This window comes from Quercus robur, chromosome 4 (assembly GCF_932294415.1).
Source record: "Quercus robur chromosome 4, dhQueRobu3.1, whole genome shotgun sequence".
Classification (NCBI taxonomy): domain Eukaryota; kingdom Viridiplantae; phylum Streptophyta; class Magnoliopsida; order Fagales; family Fagaceae; genus Quercus; species Quercus robur.
The window spans coordinates 62,743,881-62,767,371 of NC_065537.1; the positions used below are offsets into that span (position 1 = coordinate 62,743,881).

The 23,491-nt window shown below is 34.5% G+C and overlaps 1 protein-coding gene across 2 annotated transcripts in view; it reads right to left on the reverse strand.

Moving 5' to 3' along the window:
• Window positions 1-4,715: 4,715 nt before the first annotated feature.
• Window positions 4,716-23,491, reverse strand: part of LOC126723271 (uncharacterized protein At1g28695-like) — an 81,638-nt gene continuing 62,862 nt past the window's right edge. The window contains exons 1-3 of one of the 2 annotated variants that reach the window (XM_050426600.1): window positions 15,278-15,631; window positions 14,784-15,173; window positions 4,716-5,336 (exon numbers count right to left, since the gene is read on the reverse strand). In XM_050426600.1, coding sequence (XP_050282557.1) covers window positions 4,803-5,336; window positions 14,784-15,173; window positions 15,278-15,451 — 1,098 coding nt within the window. In that variant the 5' untranslated portion in view covers window positions 15,452-15,631 and the 3' untranslated portion in view covers window positions 4,716-4,802. Of the gene's footprint in view, window positions 5,337-14,783; window positions 15,174-15,277; window positions 15,632-23,491 lie in introns of those variants that run through there. The other variant, XM_050426601.1, reaches the window with a different exon arrangement.

Here is a 23,491-nt window from a genome sequence, read left to right on the forward strand (position 1 = left end):
TTAAACTCCCCATTTCACTTTTCCAGGAGATTGAGATCATGATTCGACAATTTTGGTGGGGACAACGTGGTACAAGAAGGCGTATTCATTGGGTAAAATGGCGCACTTTATGTAGGCCAAAAGCTTATGGAGGTATGGGGTTTCGGGAGCTTAGAAGTTTTAATGACGCCATGCTAGCCAAGCAAGTATGGCGACTATTAAACAATCAAGACTCCCTTTTTTACAGGTTCTTTAAATCAAAATATTTCCCACATGGGTCTATTTTTTATGCTAAGGACACTAAAGGGTCTTTTGCATGGAAGAGCATTTTGAAGGGTAGAGAACTCATCAAGGGGGGATTGATGTGGAGGATTGGGGATGGTGCACAAGTGCGTATTTTTCATGATGCCTGGCTGCCTGGCTCTCAACACGGTAAAGTGTTCTCCCCTGCCCTTGAAAGCCATGCAAATGCCTTGGTTTATAACTTAATTAACCATGAAGATAGGAGTTGGAATGTGGCTGAGATTGATAGAATGTTCTTACCTAATGAGGCAGCCACCATCAAGGCCATTCCACTTAGTTTGTTTGCTCAACAGGACCTCCCTTTTTGGCCATTCTCCCGTGATGGTAGGTTCTCGGTTAAGTCTGGTTATCACCGTTTAATGGAGCTTGAGGATACAGAGCAAAATGATACGGCGCATCCTGGGACTGCATCTTTGGTTTGGAAGGCCATTTGGCGCATGAAAGTGCCAAACCGTGTAAAATCTCTTGTATGGCGAGCTGGGAGAAATGCCCTTCCTACACGGATGAACTTGGTCCGGCGAAGAGTCCTTACTGATGCGGTATGTTCGGAATGCAAGGTACAGGCAGAGGACACGCAGCATGCTCTCTGGTCCTGCCCGATCCTACAGGAGGTGTGGAAAGTGCATTTTGAAAAGCTTGTGACAGACGCAGGCTCTTGCTCCAGGTTTATTGAAGTTCTGGAACGTGCGACATCAGAAAAACCGTCATTGGACTTGTTTGCTATGACGGTAGCGGAAATCTGGATGCGCCGAAACAGAGCTCGTATGGGAGAGCCTACTGTACCGGTCTGCCAGGTTGCTCTTAAGGCAGCTAGTTCGCTTCAAGAATTCCAGCAGCTTCGCCCCGCTCATGCTGTGATACCAAGAACAGCCCGTGCAGTAAAATGGAGGCCTCCCTCTGCGCCATGTGTGAAGGCGAACTTCGATGGTGCTATCTTCTCCCAAGATGGACTAGCTGGTACTGGCGTGATAATCCGAAATGAGCAAGGATTGGTTATGGCTGCTTTGTCACAACAAATTCCATCACCTGCTTCGGTGGAGATGGTGGAGGTGTTAGCGGCTCGTCAAGCTCTGGTTTTTGCTAAGGAACTTGGGTTTGACAAGATAATCTTGGAGGGTGACTCTGAGACGGTTATCAAGGCTATTTTAGGTGACTATATGGACTGCTCTTATATGGGTCATGTACTGCAGGATATTAAGTTGTTGTTTTCTAGTTTTTCTTTTATTTCAGTCAAGCATATTCATAGGGAAGGGAATTGTGTTGCCCACAAAGTTGCTAGACGGGCTATTAGAGATCCTTTTCTTGTATGGATGGAGGATGTTCCTCCAGATATTTTTTATGTTTATCAACTTGATCTTTTAAGGATGCATTAATAAATTTTTTAACCCAAGGGGGTTGTTTCTCAAAAAAAAAAAAAAAAAGAATAGTCAAAATATGACAAGTAGTTTAGTAATTCCATATTTTATCAAAATATGAAAAATGCATCTAAGTTTCAGTTGAAAGAATAGCAAAATATTTCCACGTTTTTAACTACTTGTCAAAGTTTTAACGTTTAAAATGGTAATCACGGGGTTGAAAACGTTTATAATGCTATCAAAGTTTAGTAATTCCATCTTTAACTCATCTCATTTGAATGGTCAAATCCATTCATATGAATTACCAGCAGTTAAGTGTAATAAATAAATAAATAATTAAATATCATAAATAGTGGTACAGAAACATTTTTTTAAGATTTTTTTTATACAAAGATAAAAATTCTATTTTAATTTAATTTAAATGTACATGTGTATAAAACTTCAAACTAGAGACTTAAACCCAGGTCTTGCCCTCGACACCCCACAAGCACTTATACTTGTGGAGTGATCATTGCACCAAGGACGTGTGGTGGTTTTTAAAAGAATTTTTAAGAGAGAAAGATAGGTACACATTTATTTTTGTTATAGAAAAAATCATTGGATTTTTTGCTCTTTGTTGTTTTTCCCTATTGTGGAATAACAAAAAATCATAGTTTTTTATTTATTTATTTATTTATTATTATAAATAAAATTGTTAGAAATGAAAGTATTTTAGTAAGGACAAAGTTTGGCTACAAACTTTGTAGAATTTGTTATAATTGTCACTAAGAAAAATTAACATGGTTACATATTTTGAAAATCTAATCATTGGATTACATGTTCTTTATATTCTTAATACCCATATTAAACTTCATGCCAATTAGATATTATTTATTATTCGGTCCATAAATTTTTTTTTTGCATAATTTTAGATTACAAAACTTGAAATTTAAACATTTGATTGATGTCATAGCTATTAATATTTTATTTTCTGAAAATTCTGCAAGAATGGATAATATAAAAAGGAAATGTTAGCCAATTATGAATTTCTTAAAATTCACATCAAATAAAAAAATATTATGTGAAATTGTAGTCCTTTTAGCAATATAAATTCATACGTACCTTAAGGTCAAATTCAAAAGCTTTGAAGTCAGATTCATTTAAAAAGTTTCTAACCGTTATTATTAGAATCATGTTTTTTCATAAAGCCCATTAAACTCGGCACATTATCATTTCATTAAAGAGCATGATTCTTAATTAATATTTTGTTACCATTTCTTTTATGGATGTGGGTTTTATCCAGTGTCCTGTGATATTGAACTCACTGCGATCATAATACGTGTTCGAAGATAAACACGTGTTATGATCATAACGGGTCCGGTACATTGGAGGCATTAGACAGAAGTTGCGCCCTTCTTTTATATTATTTGTTCCAACAAGGTGGGTGGAGAGAGGGGAATTCCAACCTTGTCATAAAAGAGACCAGACCATGCAATTGAGCTGCAAGACCTTTTTTTTTTTTTTTTTTTTTTTAACCTTGCTCACCCATAGATAAGTCATTGGTGTGGTACAAGGCTCTTGGTGTTTATTTAGTATATATAGTGTGATACTTCTCATGACAAATTGCCCTACTTCAATTATATATTTTTCAATTATATTATATTTAATTTGAATAATTTGAAAATGTTATATATATCTTATATAGTTGAGTTTAACTCTGGGAGTAATTTTAGAAACTGGTAATATTTTATTTCATCCTAAGAAAATTGAAATTTTTTGTGGTAGTCATGATTAATATGCAAATGCAAAGATGCAATATATCATGTCGAATTCAACACACTATCTACTTTCGGGGAAATAAAAATAAATTCAACACAATATCATACTATTACAGTCGCAGCACACACTATCTACCAAATATTATGGCCCAAACGCGCACACTCTCCCTAGTTTCGGACCAGTCTTTTTTTTTGGTAGAAAGGAGTTTCGGCCCATAGTCATGACAATGGCTTATACGTTTGTTTTTCTGTAGTGCATTTACATAAGTGAAAAAAAGAGCAATATTTTATTTGAGAAACAAAAAAAAAAAAAAGAAGGTGAGTTTGGCAAACTTTTTTGTTGAGAAATTTTTTGGAATAAAACTTATTTGCATAGTATTTATCAAAATTCACCTTCAAAAAAATATAGTTTTTGATAACTTTTATGTTAAATATATGACAAAAAATTTAAAAACTAGCTTTTTATTATTATTATTATTATTTTTATTTTGATACAAGATAGAAATTCTATTTTATCTTAGTCTAAGTGTATATGTGTGTGAAACTCTTTCTTGGAGACTTGAACCCCAGCTCTTATCCCCCACACCCACAAGCACTTATACTTGTAGAGTGACCATTGCACTAAGAGTGTACAATGGTAATACTAGCTTATTTTTAAAAAAACTAAAAATTAGAGTATTTGAAAAAAAATAAAATAAAACTTTAAACAAAAAGCAAAAAAACTTTTCTCAAATACACTCAGGAATATTACTAGCTTGCTTGTAATGGGCTTGTACATAACATCCCTCTGTAACCTTTCCAATCTAATCATCTACTTTATCAGACGAGACAAATATTTAAATGAAACAAAAAAGAAAGGAAAAAAAAAAACCTAACACATTGCCATGAAATATTATTAAAGAGCTAATATTGATACATTTTCATAAACAATGATATCTAAGCTTATCTAAAAATAAAAAAAGAGAGATTATAATTTTAAATATTCTTAATAAATTGTTATTCTTATTTTATCCAATAAACATATAAATTCATAAATAACTATATTATATGTATATATATAATTATTAGCGATAAATCCTAAATAGTACACTAGTATTAATTGTTATCAAAATATTTCGATTCTCAAACTAACCAAAACGGCCTCTGTTACGGTATTTACTTCGTTGGTCAAACCGTATACAGGATAATTTACCAACACTAAATGCCAATTTACTAAGCGCAAAAGTCATCATAATAGAATAAGGGATAAAAGATATCATATGAGGCGAAAATGTGGATCAAAATGGTGCCAAAGTAAATATAACACTCCACAGTCAAATCATGTATCAATCTATGTATATCAAATAGATAATATTCCCTTTATGAGTTTGAAAAATTGAAGCCACAAATAAAACAAACTATACATTAATTAACCCATTGTCGTACTAGCTACTTTCCATGATTTGTAACATCCCCAGTGTAATGACCACCCTAAATTTGCTGTTACATTAGCCAATCGTTTATAAGAAGCGTACTTCTTGAATCGCTTCCAATCACGAAGGACGGCCTTTAGATCATTCACCTTGGCACTAATACTTCTACAACAATTGGCGTGTACTGTAGCCACTGCCCTTAGGTCCTTGCTATCTTGGCAAAACCCACTAAAATAAAGGGTGTCTAAGAACCTTACACTAAGATTTAATTCTCTAATTATCCCCCCTCTTATCAGGTTTAATAACACATCTTGCTCTTTTTGCCCTGTTGAGTTGTCTTTCATGGCATACCATTTTTCTAATAATTTGATGGTCTTATTATTTGATCGGATGTAGTAGAAGCCAGTATTGATATGATGTTTTTCAGATTGCGAATTACCTAAAAAATTGTCAGTACTAATTTGAAGATCCTTGGTTTCATTTGTACTTAGCCTAACAAGGGGATTCCTTAGCCACATCACATCTGTATCCTGTTACAAAAAGTTCAACCATATAAGAATAGTATAATGTTTAAGAACATACAAATAAAGAGGGAAAAGAAAAAACAGAGAGAAAAGAAAAGAGCATTATGTTTATGGGCCTATGGCGTAGCAAAGCCTTGATTTGGTTTAGAAAGTTCAATATTTAACCTTTGTTTATCGTCAATTCATCAAAAGAGGTTAGACATGAAAAAAAGTATCATATAAGATAGTCTCTTAAGACCTCTTTTGCACAAGATGTGTGGGTTCCACATCTATGGATCTCACGAGCTAGAAATGAGAGGATGGTCTCATAATACAAATTCATGAGATATCCTCTTGTTAGACATGGGCCAAAATAGGGAGAGAGTATCATGATATCATCTAATGGAGTACTCCTCTCATATTTGGTAGATCCCATTATCATATATCAGTGAGAGTCATATATTTCGAGAGAAGCGCTCCATCAGAGTCTCATAAGATAATTTTTCCCATCCAACCTAATGCTAATAAAATGGTGCTCTATGAAATGAATTAAGCGGAACGAACTAAATTGAACATCTAGCTATTTGAACAATCTATTATTTGGCTTAGAAATTAACAAACTAATCTTGAGCAATTTCATGATATAGGGGGGGGGGGGGGTGGGGGGAGTGAAGATAGAGAATATGAGAACGTAAATACTTTGATTACACAATATGTGATTTATTTATTTTTGCCAAGTCACATTTTCCCCCTGAATATACAAAAGACTTTCTTTTGTAGTGGAAAAGAGAAAAACAAGGCTACGGAGTATGAGAAAAACTTAAGATAGTCCTGGGACTATCTAAGTATCACTCATGGAGTATGGGTTCCCCTCCATCTAAAAGATTACAGGGTACAAACAACAAATCCGTAAAGAGGCAAAAAAAAAAAAAAAAAAAAAAAAGGCCCTAATGTGTTACAAAAGAAAGCCCAATAGCCTTATATAAAAAAAAGCCCAATCGGCTAAGTTATGTGTTACACATCTTTTTCCTAACTTGTTTACAAAAGAAAGCGCAATGGGCTTCTATAGAAAAAGCCCAATCGGCTATGTGTTACACATTTCAACTCTCTTTTTACGAGCTTGTCTTTTTCTAGTGGAGGATAAGAGAAATTATTCCATATATGTGGGTTTATTAATTTTTAACTTGACCAATTTTTTTATAAAAATAGAGTGGCGTTATTTCACACACTTTGTTTCCCACGAATTGCACACATGCACAATTTTACATTGAAATCGTCTTGATTTCCATACTGAAATTGTAACTTCAAGTAATGAGTTTTGTACAAAATTGTGTCTGTGTGTACTTTGTGTGTAATAATATATGTGCACTAGTTATTACCCTTAAAAATAAGAGAAACACTATGTTCACAATAATTTCACAACACTTTCATAATAAATTTTAGGGATAATTACACCTTACCTACCTGTGGTTTGTCTCTAATTTGATGTGCCTATCCGTGGTTTAAATTTTGACACTTTACCCACCTGTGATTCCCACCGTTACTGTGCCGTAACCCACCTCTCCCTCAGCCGTTACTCTAACACAGAATATGTAAAAAAAAAATACCCAAACAGATCAAAAAGTTAGGGTTTTTAATTGTTTAAGAACTTCTATGAGAATATATGCCCAGAAAAATCAAACCTAAGTCAACCACTATAAATATCATATTTTCCTTCTCTACATGTCTCTTTCCTCTCACCTATTCTTCTACAACATTCTCTCTCTCATCTCTTTGCTTTCTCTCTCCGATGGTGGAGTTAAGGAGGACATTGGCCACCACAGTGATGGGTTTCATTTTCCTCTGTTCTTGCTTCATGGGTTTCATTTTTTTGTGGTTTTGGTTGTGGGTTCATTTGATTTCGTTCGTTCTCGCATTCGTCTCGGTTTCAGCCTTTGTCTCGGCGGTTTGGAGCAAATCCAGGAAGAGGGTCGGCGGTGGTTTAGAGAGAATAGAGCTCGATCTTGGCCTCCATCCTAGTCTCGGCCTCCGTCTCGGCTAAAATGGAGCTCGATCTCGGCCTCCACCTGGTCCGTTGATGATTGCGAAATCCCTTTTCCTCTCTCTTTTTTGATCAACGATGGTGGTAGTGGGTTTGGTTACTTTGTTGGCATTGGTTTGTTGACTGATCGGTGGGTTTGGTGACTGATTGGTGGGGTGGATCTTTGGTTTGGTCGGCGGGGAGGTGGGGTGGTGGTGGTTTGATTGTGTTGGTCAGTGGTGGTGGGATCTGGGTTTGATTGTGTTGGTCTGGGTTTGATCTGGATTTGATTGTGTTTTTTTGGATTTGTTGTGATTGGTTTCTTGATTTAAGTTGGTTTATTTACTAGGTTTATGGGTTTGATTTGCTGAGAATTTGGTGTTGATTGTGTTAGAATTTGGAGAAGAACATGAATAATTCAAAGAACCAGTTATAAAATGAAGAATAAGTTGAAGAACATTAAGAAATGTTTTTTAATTATAAAATTAAAAGAGAGAAAAAATATGACAGATACCCATTTGATTGATAAATTCAAAGGACACAAGAAGATAGAAAAATACCCTCATCTTCATTTGTCCTCTGAGCTTTGATTGATAAATACAAAGGAAACAAGAAGACAGATACCCATTTTATTTTTTTAATGTGACGGCTGAAGACAGAAACCCTAACTTTTTGATCTGTTTGGATTTTTGTTTTTTAAATATTCTGTGTTAGAGTAACGGCTGAGGGAGAGGTGGGTTACGGCACAGTAACGGTGGGAATCATAGGTGGGTAAAGTGTCAAAATTTAAACCACGGGTAGGCACATCAAATTAGAGGCAAATCATAGGTGGGTAAAATGTAATTATCCCTAAATCTTAAATGGAAAGTTGTTATTGACTTTTATGGGTGGATAAAAAAGTAATTTTCAAGTTGTGAATTTAAATTAAAACCAATAATAACTTATCACTTATAATTTATTGTGAAGTGTTCTGAAATATTGTGGATGTAACATTTCTCTAAAAATAATGAACACACGAGTTGATTAGATAATCAATCAAGTGTTTGCTTGTTTTTGTTTTAATTTTTTAATTTTTTGTGGCTAATGTCCCATGTGACTGATTATCATAATGAATGTTTAAACTAATTACATTTTTTTCCTTCTCTGTTTTTGTTTTCTTCTCTTCTCTTATTCTCCTCATCCTCCTTGATTTATCTTTAAAAAGAGTTTTATATGTGAAAAATTGAAAAATCATGGATTTATATGAGAATGGAAAATAATATTGTCATACAAAAGGATGTAACGATGATTTCCCTTTGGAATAAGAATGAAATAGAATTGTAGAGGTGGTAGTGATTAATGTTGGAGTTAGATTTGGCAAATTATAGTTTTTCACCCTAAACTATCACACCGATTGCACTTAACTCTCTGAACTATTAGGATGCACAATTGATAGTAATGGCAATGATTGCAGAGCCCATGGGAGGAGAGAAAAAATTCAAAAGGAAATGAGAGAAAAATAACAAACAATGAGAGAGAAAATTGTTTTTTAATGGAGAATGAAAAGAAAAAGGAGAAAACAAAAATGAGAATCCTCAAATTTGGAGTTCTCATTTTTTGCTTCAGAAAATAAAATATGCAACATAAGTTTTCGTGAAAATGCAAATCAAAACCTGAAAATGTTACCAAACATCATTTATTTATTATTATATGTATAATATTACTTTATTGAAATATGTAAAATCCATTTTAAATAAAAATGTTAAATAGAGTCTAAATAACGATATCTTGAACTTGATTAAGTCTAATCACTGTGATGAATGAGTTGATTATTTAGATAACAAATGAAAAAGAAAAAATATATATATATATATATATATACACTAAAAAACAAATACTTTATTTTTTATTTTATTTTTTGAAAATACGTAGATTATTAATCATAGGATGGTGGACTTTGTACGTCATGGTGACCATGTAACACAAAAACAAATTGAAGAAATAATATGATATAATGGGGTTTTTTTTTTTTTTTTTTTTTTTTTTTTCTTGAATGTATTGTATAAAAGGTTGGTACAATGATTGAGGGCAACACAAATAATTAGCATAGTATATGATCTCAGCCAAAGACATTACCTTTTGAGCATATGGTCTGAGAATTAAATGTCCCCACGTTACAGTTTTTTTTTTTTTTTTTTGATAAGACACGTTACAGTTTTTTATGCTTGAATATGGAGACTTGTCTGAGTATAGTCATTGTCTCATTTCGGCTCATATTTAGATCTAACATGTGAAAGAAATTATAAAGCTGCATTCCAGCTATAGCTAAATTGTCACTTTTAGTGGTCATGCAGAAAGTTTCACTCTAAAATCAAGTGAAGCTGTAGGTCATAAAAATCCTTGAAAGCTTTGGTCACTATCACTCACGATTTCAGTTCAAATTTACATGTGCACGGATGCGTGTGCAAAATGATGTGTGTATCAGAATTTGACCAATAATGCATAATCCAAACTCCAAAGTTCTTAGTATTGATTAATTTCTCACATATTATTCTAGTAACACAGCTTTTATAGTACACCTTATTATAACTATTTTATATGGTAAATTATAACTGACTGCTAGGTAATTACATATAAACTCATCACTATTTTTACACCACTCATAATTGGCCATATATAATAGTTGTAGAAAATAGTATGATAAAGGCCGAGTGGTAGTACTTGACTTGTCACATAATTCTCAATAGTAAAAGTTGTCACTTTTTATTTTTTATTTATTTTATGACTTCTATTAACTTTATAACATTTCTTTATTATAGGACTGGTAAAATAAGCCCAAACCCATTTGCCCATCCAAAATCACCCACTCTAATTAAACCCAAATTCACCCAATTATTAATTGGGTTAAATGGGTATCAACCCAATTAGACCTAGTGATAATTGGGTTTTAACTAAAAACCCATTGAAGCTCATTTAACCCAATAACAATATACCCAAACTCAATCTAGCCCTTCCCACCCAAAAAAAAAAAAAAAAAAAAAACCCAACCCTCACCTGAGACATTTTAGGGTTAGGTTTTCATTTTCCCCCACTTTCTCGGCCTCCAATCACTTTCTCGGCCTCCAATCACTCATTAGTAAGCTTCGAATTTCTGATTGGACCTTCTGGTTTGACAACTAGTCCAAACCCAAACAAGGTGCGGTGTGGGGCACCTCCCTCGGCAAGGTCTACACCTTCGACATCATTGAAGATATCTGGTGGTACCTTTCTAACCTTCCTCAATTCCCTAATTTATTCATGTTTTTGTGTCTATTACTATGATTCTTGATCTGGGTTCCTCTTCATCTTTGCCCTCTTTCGTTTTTGTATGTGTTAAGAATAGAAATATAGCTTGCTTTTCGAGACTTTTCATTTTTTTTAAAGATCCAGAGCAATAGGGGGTTTTGTATTAATTTCGATTGCCTGAACTTTTTTTTGGTAATTTAAATCTGTGAAAGTAGTTAGTAGTTGTCAAATTTCTATCACATTTCCAAATTTTATAAATATGTAAATGCATTACAAGGTATGAGTTTGCTTGTTTGAGATTGAATTGCAAGGTTTATTAGATTAATCTTTCTTCCTATTGGTATTATTGTTTTAGTTTCTCATGAGGTATATTTTTGTGAATAAGTTGCTTTGATTGAGCTTTTAAGAAGGTGTGATGCATTGATTAATTCAGCCACATGGTTGAAATTAATTGGGACCTAAGGTACAGGACTTTTGTTGCTGCCTGTTTGAAATTTTGAGCATTCCACGGTTGAATGTATGATCAAATTTTAGATAATACTATATACTAAAACACAAACCAAACATTTTATCTTATATAGTTTTATATACATGCCTTTGCTCTCCTAGATGACTCTGAAATTTCTAAGCTTTCTTCTCAAATAATCCATCTTGTTAAAAGTAAAGCCCTAGAGAATACTAAACTTAGACACTCAATAAGAACATTCACACAAACCTAAATTATTATTATTTAATTTTTTTTGAACATATAAACCTAAATTTAGACATTCCAACAAGAACATTCACATAAACCTCTTTATAAGTTTAAGCTAAGTCTTGTTTTTTTTTTTTTTTTTTTTTTTTTTTAATTTATTTTAAATAACTGATTTTTTTACTATTTTGTTAGTCTATTTTTCACTTTACTTTCTCCTTTTGTGGTATTCTATTTAGATACTATTTATTTATTCTATTTTAATCACAAACAAATATAATGACCAAAATCAACTACCGACAATCAAGATCGAATACCCACAACATAAATCAACCACTTAATAACTAATGTCAAACATTTTACAGCCGAATTGACTTTTCAAATAGGGCCGACTCAACAATGAATACAATTGATGCAATCGTCTAAGTTCCAAATAAAAGAAGGTCCCCACTTGTAAAAAAAAAAAAATTATATATAATATATTTATTTATATATTTTAATTACAAAAATAAAAAGTTTTAATTATTTTATTAGTTAATAAAATGCATTAAAAAGTCTCATCTATCTTAAATTGCAGAAGATTAAAAAGGAGAAAAAAACAATGAGCTCACTGTCACACCCTACAGTGACAGTGCACACCGCACACAACTTGATACTTGATAGAATGATACTATCATTATGATAGGCTAATAAGACTCGGCTGTTGAGTATATAATATTTTATAATCTAAAAAAGTTGAAAACAATTTCATAACTACCATGCAAGTGCAAGAGATCTCCGCATATAGCCATTAGCTAGCCCCCACCCACACAGCTACACCACCTACACACTTACTAACCCAGTAACCCACCCAGACAGGCCACACCCACACCCAATGTATACCCACTCAAATTAATATATATTTTTTTATGCAAGCTTTTACTTTAGAGCATCTCCAGTAGTATCATCAATTTTTTGTACTGTTTGGAGAATGAACAGTAATTTTTACCTTTATCTACCTACTTTTTCAAATACACTTTCCAACAGACTCTCTGTCTCATTCTCTATCTCATTTAAATATTATTTCTTCATTCATTATTTATTCTTTTTTAACAACTACACATAGGATTGTCCAGACTTGACCGGAGCCCGACAACCTAGCCAAACCGCTTGACGCCGATCCGATTTCGGCCCGAACCGAAGGTCCAATCGGTCGGCGGTGGGTTTCCGTTCTCAAGAACTGACACCAGTGGGTCGAGTGGCGGGTTTGCTTCTCCAAAACCCGAGCAACCCGAACCCGACCGGAGTTGTATAAAAAATCTGGCCAAATCCTGCAAAATCAAGCCAGATCCGGCGAGATCTCGACCAAATCTGGTGAGATCTCAACTAGATCCGACTAGATCTAGTGGGATTTAGCCAGATTCGACCAATTCCAGCAATTTTTAGTGAAAAATTTTAGATTCCAGCGAGAAAAAATGAAGATACCGGAGAGATTTTCCAGATTCCGGCGACCTTTTTTTTTTTTTTTTTTTTTTTTTTTTTTTTTTTTTTTCTTCAGATTTCGATGATTTTTTTTTATTTCAGCAACTGACCGAATCGACCAACGCTCACCCTCACCCAAAACCGACTCGACCGATTTTTCCGGCGGTCGGTTCCGGGTTCCTCTGCCCCTCCACCCAACCCCGGTGGATTGAGTCCGGGTTGGGCCCAAAACTGACCCGACTCGACCAGTGGACAGCCCTAACTACACATCTTCCAACATTTTTTTATTCAACACTTAATTATTATAATTAAAAAAAGGATTTGAAGAATGAACAGTAGCCCATCAAACTTGATGGGCTACTGTTCATGAGCCAAAAAAAAATCCATGTATATCGAATCGGTTGGAGCATGAACAGTGCCCAAATTCTCCAAAGTTTAGCTAGCCAACCCGGATACAGCATTTGTTGGAGATGCTCTTATGGGTTATTATAAATTATCACGCTAACTAATAATTTGATGTTATCATATTAATTCAATTGTATTATAGTGATACTAATTTATTTATTTATTTTACATGATACTAATTTATTGAACTATGTAATAAATTTTTTATTTGTATAGTTTTATACTTTAAAGTATAACGTGGTCACGGTTTTAGAAAATTTGTCACAACCAATTAGTAATTTTGCATCTCAGAAAGTAAAAAAATAAATTTTAAATAAATATTATTTAATTAATATTTAAATATAAAAAAGATCCCACTTAAAATTTTCGCCTAACTCTCAAAGTTATTGAGCCGGCCCTGCCCCCAAAGGCCATATTAGCCACTCTATCGAACACTTAACCGATCCAATGTCAAAGACAGGTTGTTTTGGCTAAGCTAACCCAATACTAAGCCTTTTTGAGGTGGGCTAATCAAATTTTAATTGAATTATATTGGGATATAATTAGTCTATTGCTAATTCTAGACATACCAAAAAATTACACCGGAAAAATCCAAATGGCATGAACCCCATCCTAGGAAACAAAAGTACAAAACCATTTAAAATCATTTTCACATGACAACTGGCTTCATGAAATGCTTAAACTTAGAGGCCCACGTATTCCTTGTTCCCAAGAGTCAAAAAATAAAAAACTTAAGATGCCCACGTTTACATCACAAACTATTGGCAAAAATGATACATGTTACATCGATGTTCTACTTTTATTTTATTTTATTTTTAATTTTTATATGAATTATTGCCATAGAATCATATCCTAATATTTTCATTTCTTATAAAATATAACTCTTTCTTAGAAAGAAACAAATAATACTAAAAAAAAAAAACATTTCGAGATACGTATCCTAAATTAATATTCCTAACCAAAGAGTCAATCACAGCCGTATTCACATCCCTATATCATATTCCAATCATTATTTTTTAAATTCCAACCAACCATTGACATTATCAACTAAAAACTATGTAATTAATGGTGTCACTTTTGTTTTTCCTTAATAATTAAGGAGAATGCATGAAAGGAATCGATAAATTTTATTACAAGTGCAAACTTTAAGTTCACTTCAAAAGTATTAATTTCTAGCTTCTACTCTAAGAGACTAAACATCTTAGGTAATTATAAAGCCAATGGTACATTTTTTCAACCATAGTTTATAGAATAGTGTATATTACACGTAGTTTCAAAAATAATTTGATCAAAAATCGGGTCTTTAAGCTATAGTTTTAATCTTTTTTTTTTTTTTTAATGATTGATTGCGTAAATGTATTGTGTAACATCACGTATGTTATAGTTTTTTGGGTTTAGTTTACTTCCATTACTTTTTTAATTAGAATATCTTTTTATTTTAATGAAAAATTGTCATATCATTCACTAACTAAATAAAATGTGAAAATTAAAACTTACTACCATTTCTTATTGTATATTTAAAACAAAATTAAAGTGCATATCCAGTTAACCAAACCCTTGTTTTTTTATCTGTGTTTATAACTCTAAATATTTACTGCATGTAATACTAAACTAAAAAAAAATAGTAACGTACCGTGAAAATGAAGTTGTAGCCACGCTTAAGAACTTCTATGAGAAACAGAGTTCTTCTCCACATCATCTTGATGAAATCCTCGGACATGTAAACTTTTTCTCCCCGAAAATCCGAACCGTCCGTTTTCAACATGTAGCAGTTCAACCGTCGAAACAGGCAGCGAACGTAGGCCGTCTGATCCATTGCCACGATCAAAAGGTTGTCAAGCAGTGGCCTAGTGTTCTCCCCTAGCCAAAAGCTCTCAAGAAAAAGGTCAAGCATGGTGGTGTCAGCATTGATATCTTGGTCTGCATAGGCCTTGTTCATGATAGTGATAATGACCGTTTTGTCTGCCATTGAAGCTTTGGATAAAGCTTCTTCAAGGTCATCTTGAGGGACATGAATGTTGGACTGTAAGAATTAAAAGAATTTTGAGGCTTTTGTACAAAATTAAGACAACCCATATGCATGTTTGTGAAATCAATGAAGGAATAAGCTTGAAAGTTGAAACTTACTGTGTTTGATAGTGCAGAAAGAGACTCCTTTTGGAACACACTGAATGAATTTGTGATAGAGGAGGACCAAATACAGAGATAAAAGAACCCAAAGAGGAAGAATAAGAGTAGAGCAGGGTTTCCAATTGAGTACTTTACATAATCCATGTGTGTGTTTTGGTGTTTTTGGATCATATATCGAGATGTTTCACTTCTTGAAAAAAATTGATAGCTAGCTTTGTATGTATGTAATGGAAAGTTTTGGAAGGGAATTTAGATAAAGAGGAAGAAAGGGATAGAAAGGTCATGCAATCTGCTGGAGATCTTAAGAAACATTAATTTAATTTCCTGTGGTTGAAAATGGTGGCCACGACATTGGAAATAAGTAGAAAGTTCGTACTTTGTTACCTACACGTCTATACTTATAGTCTTACACGAAAACTGCAAAATCAAACCTTATATATTAATTCCAGTCACTTCAGGATATTGTACTTGTGGTAGTTATAATTTCATTTTATTGGCCAGATTCTTAGGTACTGCATGGATATTCCACCCCACCAAATATGGGAATTATATGTGTTATAGAAATATATAAATTTTTATGAATTTCAGAATATAAATATGGACCTATGTGTTCATAATGATAAATAAGTAAATAACACTAAAATATGTACATATGGAATTTTAAATTATACATAAACATTACTAATCATGGTTTTAAAAACTGGCTATGTAATACCCTAATTTTGTCTTTATGATTATCACCATACATTGTCATATTATTATAGAGTTGGGGTACAATATGTGTGTGCACGGTAAGATGGGAGTAGACAATTTTGTGGTGCTACAAAATAGGTGAGAAAATTAAAGTTTTAGTGCAACAATTAAAATAAGAAATAAATAAATAAAAAAGGAAAATATTTTATGGGCCTCTTGGAGACTAAAGAGATAAGTTTAAGTAGGTTTTAAACTACAGCCCACATCTCCGATGCGTCAAATATAAGGTAGATGAAGAGATAAATTAGAGTTTTTCATAGAAATGAATTCATCACTAAGGAGGTTAGGAGGTGTATTTTCCTTGGAGTTAATTAAAGAGGCAACCAAAGAATTCCAGGTATGTTTTCTCATTTGTTAGAATCAAAGAATTAAAAAGTTAGAACCTGTTTTCTCATTTGTTAGAATCAAAGAATTAAAAAGTTAGAACCTTATCATGGAATCGGTAGTGATGGGTAGATTCTTTAAAAGGGGATTGTTTATACTATAAATCTTAATTTCGTGTAGATGATTTTCCGTTCTTCTTTGGGTTATATTAATATTAATTATTAGATTGCAAATCCTAATTCAAGAACAACACGGCTTTGACATTTTCTTGGTGGTTATATAGATTAGATGGGCTTAACGTTTTTTTTATTTTTTTTACTTTGGGATTATAAAGCCACAGATTACATTTAAGAACAAAGCCATTGTGTGCTATCTAGATAAAGCCATGGATTACAAAACTTGCTAGAATAAAGCCACGGGTTACACAGTTTGATTATGCACATGGCTTTTACGTTTTCTTTGGGTTATATATATATATATATATATATATATATATATATTAAATCCTAGGGTCCCTACAGCTTGTATTCTAGTACAAAAGTCAAGATTATAAAGCTTCAATAATGTATAAGGGTTTAATAATGTATAAGGGTTTACTTTCCATTGGGGCATATATCAAATCATGAGTTTACAATATATTGGCTACTGCCTCTAAAGTTTGATAAATTCAAGAAAACATTTTTGGGTGATACCTTGCATTGGTGTTATTAATTAGTTCAACAAAGAATAATCTAAGTGAGTTAGTTTATATAATTCGATAAGCTTTATATTTTGGTGGAGGATATTAATTTCCATAATTAATTATAGGTTCTATTTAAGAGTGTTTTGAGACTTTTTGGAGGGTGTTTCGGCTAGACTTTCAGAATGATTCAAGTGCTGTAAGTAATTATGCATAATATACACAAGTTTTGTCCATTAGGTTCTTAGAAGCTAAATGTTTTCAAAAGTTATGTTTTTAAGCCTACGTTTTCTAAAGTTTATCAAAGGCATTTTTACATCATTGAAAGAGAAACATTGGCTTTTAAATAATGTTTTAAAGAGAAATTTCGAATTTTAAATAACATTTTGAATGTCCGAATCTCATTTAAAAGATGATTTCTAAATTAAACTATTTTCCAAAAAGAATTGAGTTTCAATGTAAGTTTTCTAAAATGGTTCTTGTTCTTTAAATTTGTGTAAAACCAAGTGATTTCAAAGTCATATTCCTATTCTCCAAATGGTATTTAAAATGTTTCTTTTAGCAAATTGAATTTCCAAATTTACTCAAGAATTTTAAAATACTTGAATAAACTCCTTAGTTCCTACTCATTCCCTAAGAGAGTCAAGCATCCTTTGATTTATGTTCAATTCAATATTATGATCTTTGATATGCCTCTGTATTTGGAATAATTGTTAATATTAAGAAATTATTCTATTTGTATAAACTTTGCTTTTGTAATATGTGACTCAAAATAAGTGTTTTTAGAATTGATCAGGTATATGTGTAAGCCCGCTCACAGGGTTGTATGTGAGAATAAGTGTTGATCCCTCACTAGCAGGGGTTAGATATTGGTATCCGCTCACAGGATTGTATGTGAGAATATGTGATATGTGTATATGTGACACTATGCTCTGATCAATTATATGTATGTTTTTTCTAATGATTTTAAGATGTGATTACATATGTATTAGGTGATTCATTATATATTTTGGAATAATTATTTTTGATATCATTGAATGAGTTTGTGAAAAATCAAAATACTCGTGCTTTGCTTGACTCTATCCTGTTGTGTATTTTGTATAATTACTTACTAGATGTGTGGCTTACCCCATCAATTACTGTTTTCAGATTAAAGTTTAGTTGGGGAACAGAACCTTTGGATTGCTTCGTAAGGTGCAAGGTGGAGCGTGAGAGTTTTTAGGCAAAGTCAATAATACTTGAAGTCCTAAATGATTATTAGTTATTTTTATTCCACTTTAGATCTCATAGTATTTTGGAGATTATTCTAAATTGTGGATTTTAGTATTGTAAAAGATTTATTAAGAGCATTGTTTATTTGGAGTTTTATTGAACTATGTTTAAATTAATTATGTTTATTGAGTTATGTAAGATTAGCAAGTTAGTCATGCATCTAAATTCATGTTCTATGGATTTGGGTCGTGACAGGTAGGGTGAAAGAACTAGAAAATGAACTAATTACCGGTTTTCTGGTCGGACCAAAGTCCAATTGATGGTCAAACCAGTGTCATCATAAATAATTTAATTATTATTTATTTAAATTATATAAATAATTAATAATTTTTTAATATACTAAAACTAACAAACCAATAGTAATAAATATGTTTCCTTAAAAAACATAAAAGTATATAACATCTTTTTAAAGAATTTAACATAATAAGTAATAACATTACAAAACAATCATCCTTAACATAATAAACTTTCAACAAAACCAAATAAATAAGTTCATTATTCATTACATTTACATCCAAATGGCAAATAGCAAATAAGTTCATTACATCCAAATAGCAAATAAGTTTTAAACGGAGAACTAAATAAATAAGTCCATTACATCCAAATAGTGGAGAACTAAATAAATAAGTTCATTACATCCAAAAAGCAAATAAGTTTCAAATAGAGAACTAAATAAATAAGTTCATTATATTCAAATAACAAAAAAGTTTCAAACAAACAACTACTAAGTTTTAAGGTTCATTTTATAACACAAGCCTCATTTGTCATGAAGAAAATCGAAATCAATATCATCATGTGAACCAAATGCTCCACCACTAGCATCATTATCATTATCATCATTCTCATCCTCGTATTCTTTATCTTCAACTTGAATAGCATTATTATTGATAAGGATAATTTTGCAATACTGGCACTTACCCATGATAAGGCAAAAAGCGACGGTCTTAAATAACCCCGTCAGCTTCACTAGCTTGGAAACGACAATAGGAGGTTTACGGTTCTACGCTGAAGCTGACGACAGTATCGTGGCTAATGAAATAGGAAGTTGACGTGAGGGAGTTGAAGACTACGTATCAGTTTGATGATGCGGTCGTGGCCTTACTTGGCCCCTACGCATGCGCATATAAGGAAATATCTTGCGCCCCACGTTCAATGCTAATCAAGAGAACTCCTACAAGGAAAGGATTCCACAAAATACGTACATAAGGATTCCTACAAGAAAAGGACTTCTAAACCAAGGAATAAATGTCAATCCTTTACTATTATAAAAACCCCAAAACCCTCACAAACCAAGGTACGCATAATTCACCCTATCTTTGGCACTCTAGAGTTGTGAGAAGTTCTAACTTGACTTTCGGAGAGTATCTGGCCGGCACCACATCGGTGCTCTCTATTAGGTCTTCTCTTTTTGTTGTGTAGGTATTGTTTTGAGCATGCAAAGGCTGTGTGGCTCACTGGTGATTCTTTGGCATCATCAATTGGCATCGTCTATGGGGAACTATTGTGACTTATAAGCCATATCGCTTCCTAGACAAAGAGTTGCATGGTACTTACTCGTTCAATGGCAACCACCACCAACAATCAAGGCGACAAATCGTGACCCACTGCCCTAGAGAGGCAAGTCCAAACTCTCACAGCAGTAGTGGAACGCCTCACCAAGCAAAATCATGACTTAGAGGAACAACTGCGCCAGAAGAATGCGGGGGTGACGTATCGAAGGCTCATGAACAAGATGTTCACACAGCAAATTGGGAGAAATATACAGGTCTATGTTGACGACATGTTGGTGAAAAGCCAAAGGGAGGAAGACCACTTGGGGGATCTTAGAGAAACGTTTGACACCCTTCGCTCCTACAACATGAAGCTCAATCCATGCAAGTGTGCCTTCGGAGTGATGGTAGGAAAGTTCTTAGGGTTTATGGTGTCTCAGAGAGGTATTGAGGCCAACCCGACAAGATTAGGGCCATAGTAGAGATGGCCCCCCTAAAGAACATAAAAGAAGTGCAAAGTTTAAACGGCAAGGTCGTCGCCCTAAACAAGTTCATGTTAAGGGCAACAGATAAGTGTCTACTCTTCTTCTGCACACTGAAAAAGTTTTTTGAGTGGACGACCGAGTATCAGTAGGCATTCGAGGATCTAAAGGTCTACTTCTCTTCCCCACTACTGTTGAGTCCTTCGCAACCGGGGGAAGTGTTATTCCTTTATTTGGCCATCTCCCCTGCAGCTGTTAGCGCGACCTTAGTCAGGGAAGAAGACAAGGTTCAAAAGCCCGAATACTACACCAGCCGGGCACTTCGTGGTGCAGAAGAAAGGTACCTGCCAATGGAGAAGCTCGCCTTCGCTTTAGTAATGGTAGCTCGCAAGCTCAAACCATACTTCCAAGCCGATACGGTGATCGTTCTAACCGACAAACCATTACGACGGGCGATGAGCAGCCCTGAAGCTACCGGACGATTGACACTGTGGGCGATAGAGTTAAGTGAGTTTGACATTTAGTACCACCCGTGTACCACCATCAAGGGACAGGTCATTGTTAATTTCATAGCAGAATTCACCAACGGAGAAGGCAAGGGGGCAGACGAGTGTCCTTAGTGGAGCATACATATAGACGGATCGTCTAACGAATAGGCTGGTGGGGCAAGTATCGTGCTTCTTTCTCCAGAAGGAGACAGGATTGAATGTATGGTTCGCCTTGACTTCCCCACCACAAACAATGAAGCAGAGTACGAAACTCTAGTGGCAGGACTTGATCTCGCCAAAGCAGCAAGGGCCACAAGTGTGGTCATTCATTGCGACTCCTAGGTCGTCACCAACCAGGTAAACGAAGATTACCAATTTAAGGGTAAAAGGATGAAGAAAGACCTAGAGTAAGTAAAGAGAAGGGTGGACGACCTACAGGCCAAGGTTTTTCAAATCCCCAGAGGAGAAAATGAGCAAGTCAACCGCCTTGCTAAAGCCGCTTCAGAAAAACATATGACCATCCATGGCAATGTACTCTCCTCTGTTCAGCATTCTCCACTAATAGATTCCGACGATGTGCAGGAGATAGATTCTGAAAATAACTGAACCACACCATTAGTCTCCTACCTAAAAAGTGGCGTGCTGCCAGACGGGAATGAAGCAACAAGAAAGCTAAAAGTTCAAGCAACGCGATTCGTTCTAATAAAGGACGTCTTGTACAAGAGAGGCTTCTCCTGCCCATACCTAAGGTGTTTGGGCACTGAGGAAGCAGACTACGACATAAGAGAAGTTCATGAAGGGATTTGCGAAAACCACTCGGGGTCAGGATCGTTAGTACACAAACTGATTCGAGTCGCGTATTACTGGCCAACCATGCAAAAGGATGCCCAAACTTATGTTAAAACCTGTGACAAGTATCAAAGGTTTAACAACATCATCAGACAGTCGTCCAAAGAGTTGACCCCAATGAAGGCCCCATGGCCTTTTGCTCAGTAAGGATTAGACATCATAGGACCATTCCTGGTAGCGGCGCGACAGTTGAAGTTCCTTATAGTAGGCATAGACTACTTCACAAAATGGGTAGAAGTTGAAGCCTTGGCAACCATTACAGAGAAGAATGTGCAGAGCTTCGTCTGGAGATACATCATTTATAGGTATGGGATCCCTAGGGTCCTAGTCTCAGACAACGAGAAACAATTCGACAACGAATTCTTTGTGATTTTTGCTCGCAGTTAGGGATTAAAAACCACTACTCCTCTACCGCCCATCCTCAAGCTAATGGACAAGTTAAAGTCACAAACCGATCCTTACTTAAAATCATCAAGACTCGACTCGAGGGGGCAAATGGTATATGGCCAGAAGAGTTGTTGAGCATACTATGGGCATATAGGGCAACAGCAAGAATACCTACCAAAGAAACTCCATTCCAGCTAACATACGGGAACGAGGCAGTCATTCCAGCCAAGGTCGGGCTCACAAGCTACAGGGTGGACAACCACGATGAAAGCAAAAACGACGAGGCTGTGAGTCTGTAGCTCGATCTACTAGACGAAGTCAAGGCGACAGTAGAACAAAGACTTGCACGATACCAAGATCTCATGGCCAAGCACTACAACTCCCGGGTCAAACACAGAGACTTTCAGGTTAAAGATCTCATTTTGAGGAAAGTAATGGGCTCCACTAAAGACCCTACCCAAGGGAAGCTTGGCCCCAACTGGGAAGGACCTTATAGGATTACGTTATGGTAGATGAAAGACACTTACCATCTAGAGACACTAGATGGATGGAAGCTGCACCATCCGTGGAACACCGAGCACCTACGAAAGTACTACCAGTAGAGCTAATAGCGTGGAAAACAACATTCTTCATTTTCTAGTTTACTTTAGTTAATTTTAGTTACACTCCTTAGTTTTTTCAGCTTACCTTAGTTAAATTTCGCTACAATACTTTTTAAGTCCAAGCAGCAGGTCTTTTTCTTTAGAGAACAATTTTTCTACGAATGCATGGTTTATCATAATAAGAGGAGTTTATTCAGATATGACTAATGTGTTTTTCTACGAAATATTACCAAGTCCATAAAGTGGACGAGACTATTATTAAGTCCATAAAGTGGATGAATTATTACCAAGTCCATAAGGTGGACGAGTCTATTATCAAGTCCATAAAATGGATGAGTTTATTATCAAGTCCATAGAGTGGACGAATTATTGCCAAGTCCATAAAGTGGACGAGTCTATTATTAAGTCCTGGACAAGTTTATTATCAAGTCCATAAAGTGGATGAGTCTATTATTAAGTCCCTAAAGTGGACGAGTTCATATCAAGTCCATAAAGTGGACGAATTCATTAGTCCATTAAGTGGATAAGTATATTAGTAAGTCCATAAAATGGACGAGTTCATTCCAGAAGGATGAATTATTACTAGTCTGTAAAGTGGACGAATTCACTATCATGTCCATAGAATTGACAAGCTTATCCCATAAAGATAAGTTATCATCATAAAGTCCGACGGGTTCATGAGTTGGTCCGAAAGTGGGCAAATCTAAATTAATGTGGACAGACTTATCAAATCCACAAGTAGACGAACTCATAAATAGGAGACAAGAAGACGAGTCCATCAAAACGAAATACTGTCAAGTCCATAAATTAACTGGACAAGTCCATAATTAAGCACACAAGTAGACAAGCCTGGGCCATGAGGGTCTTAAGGCCATGAAATCCTTG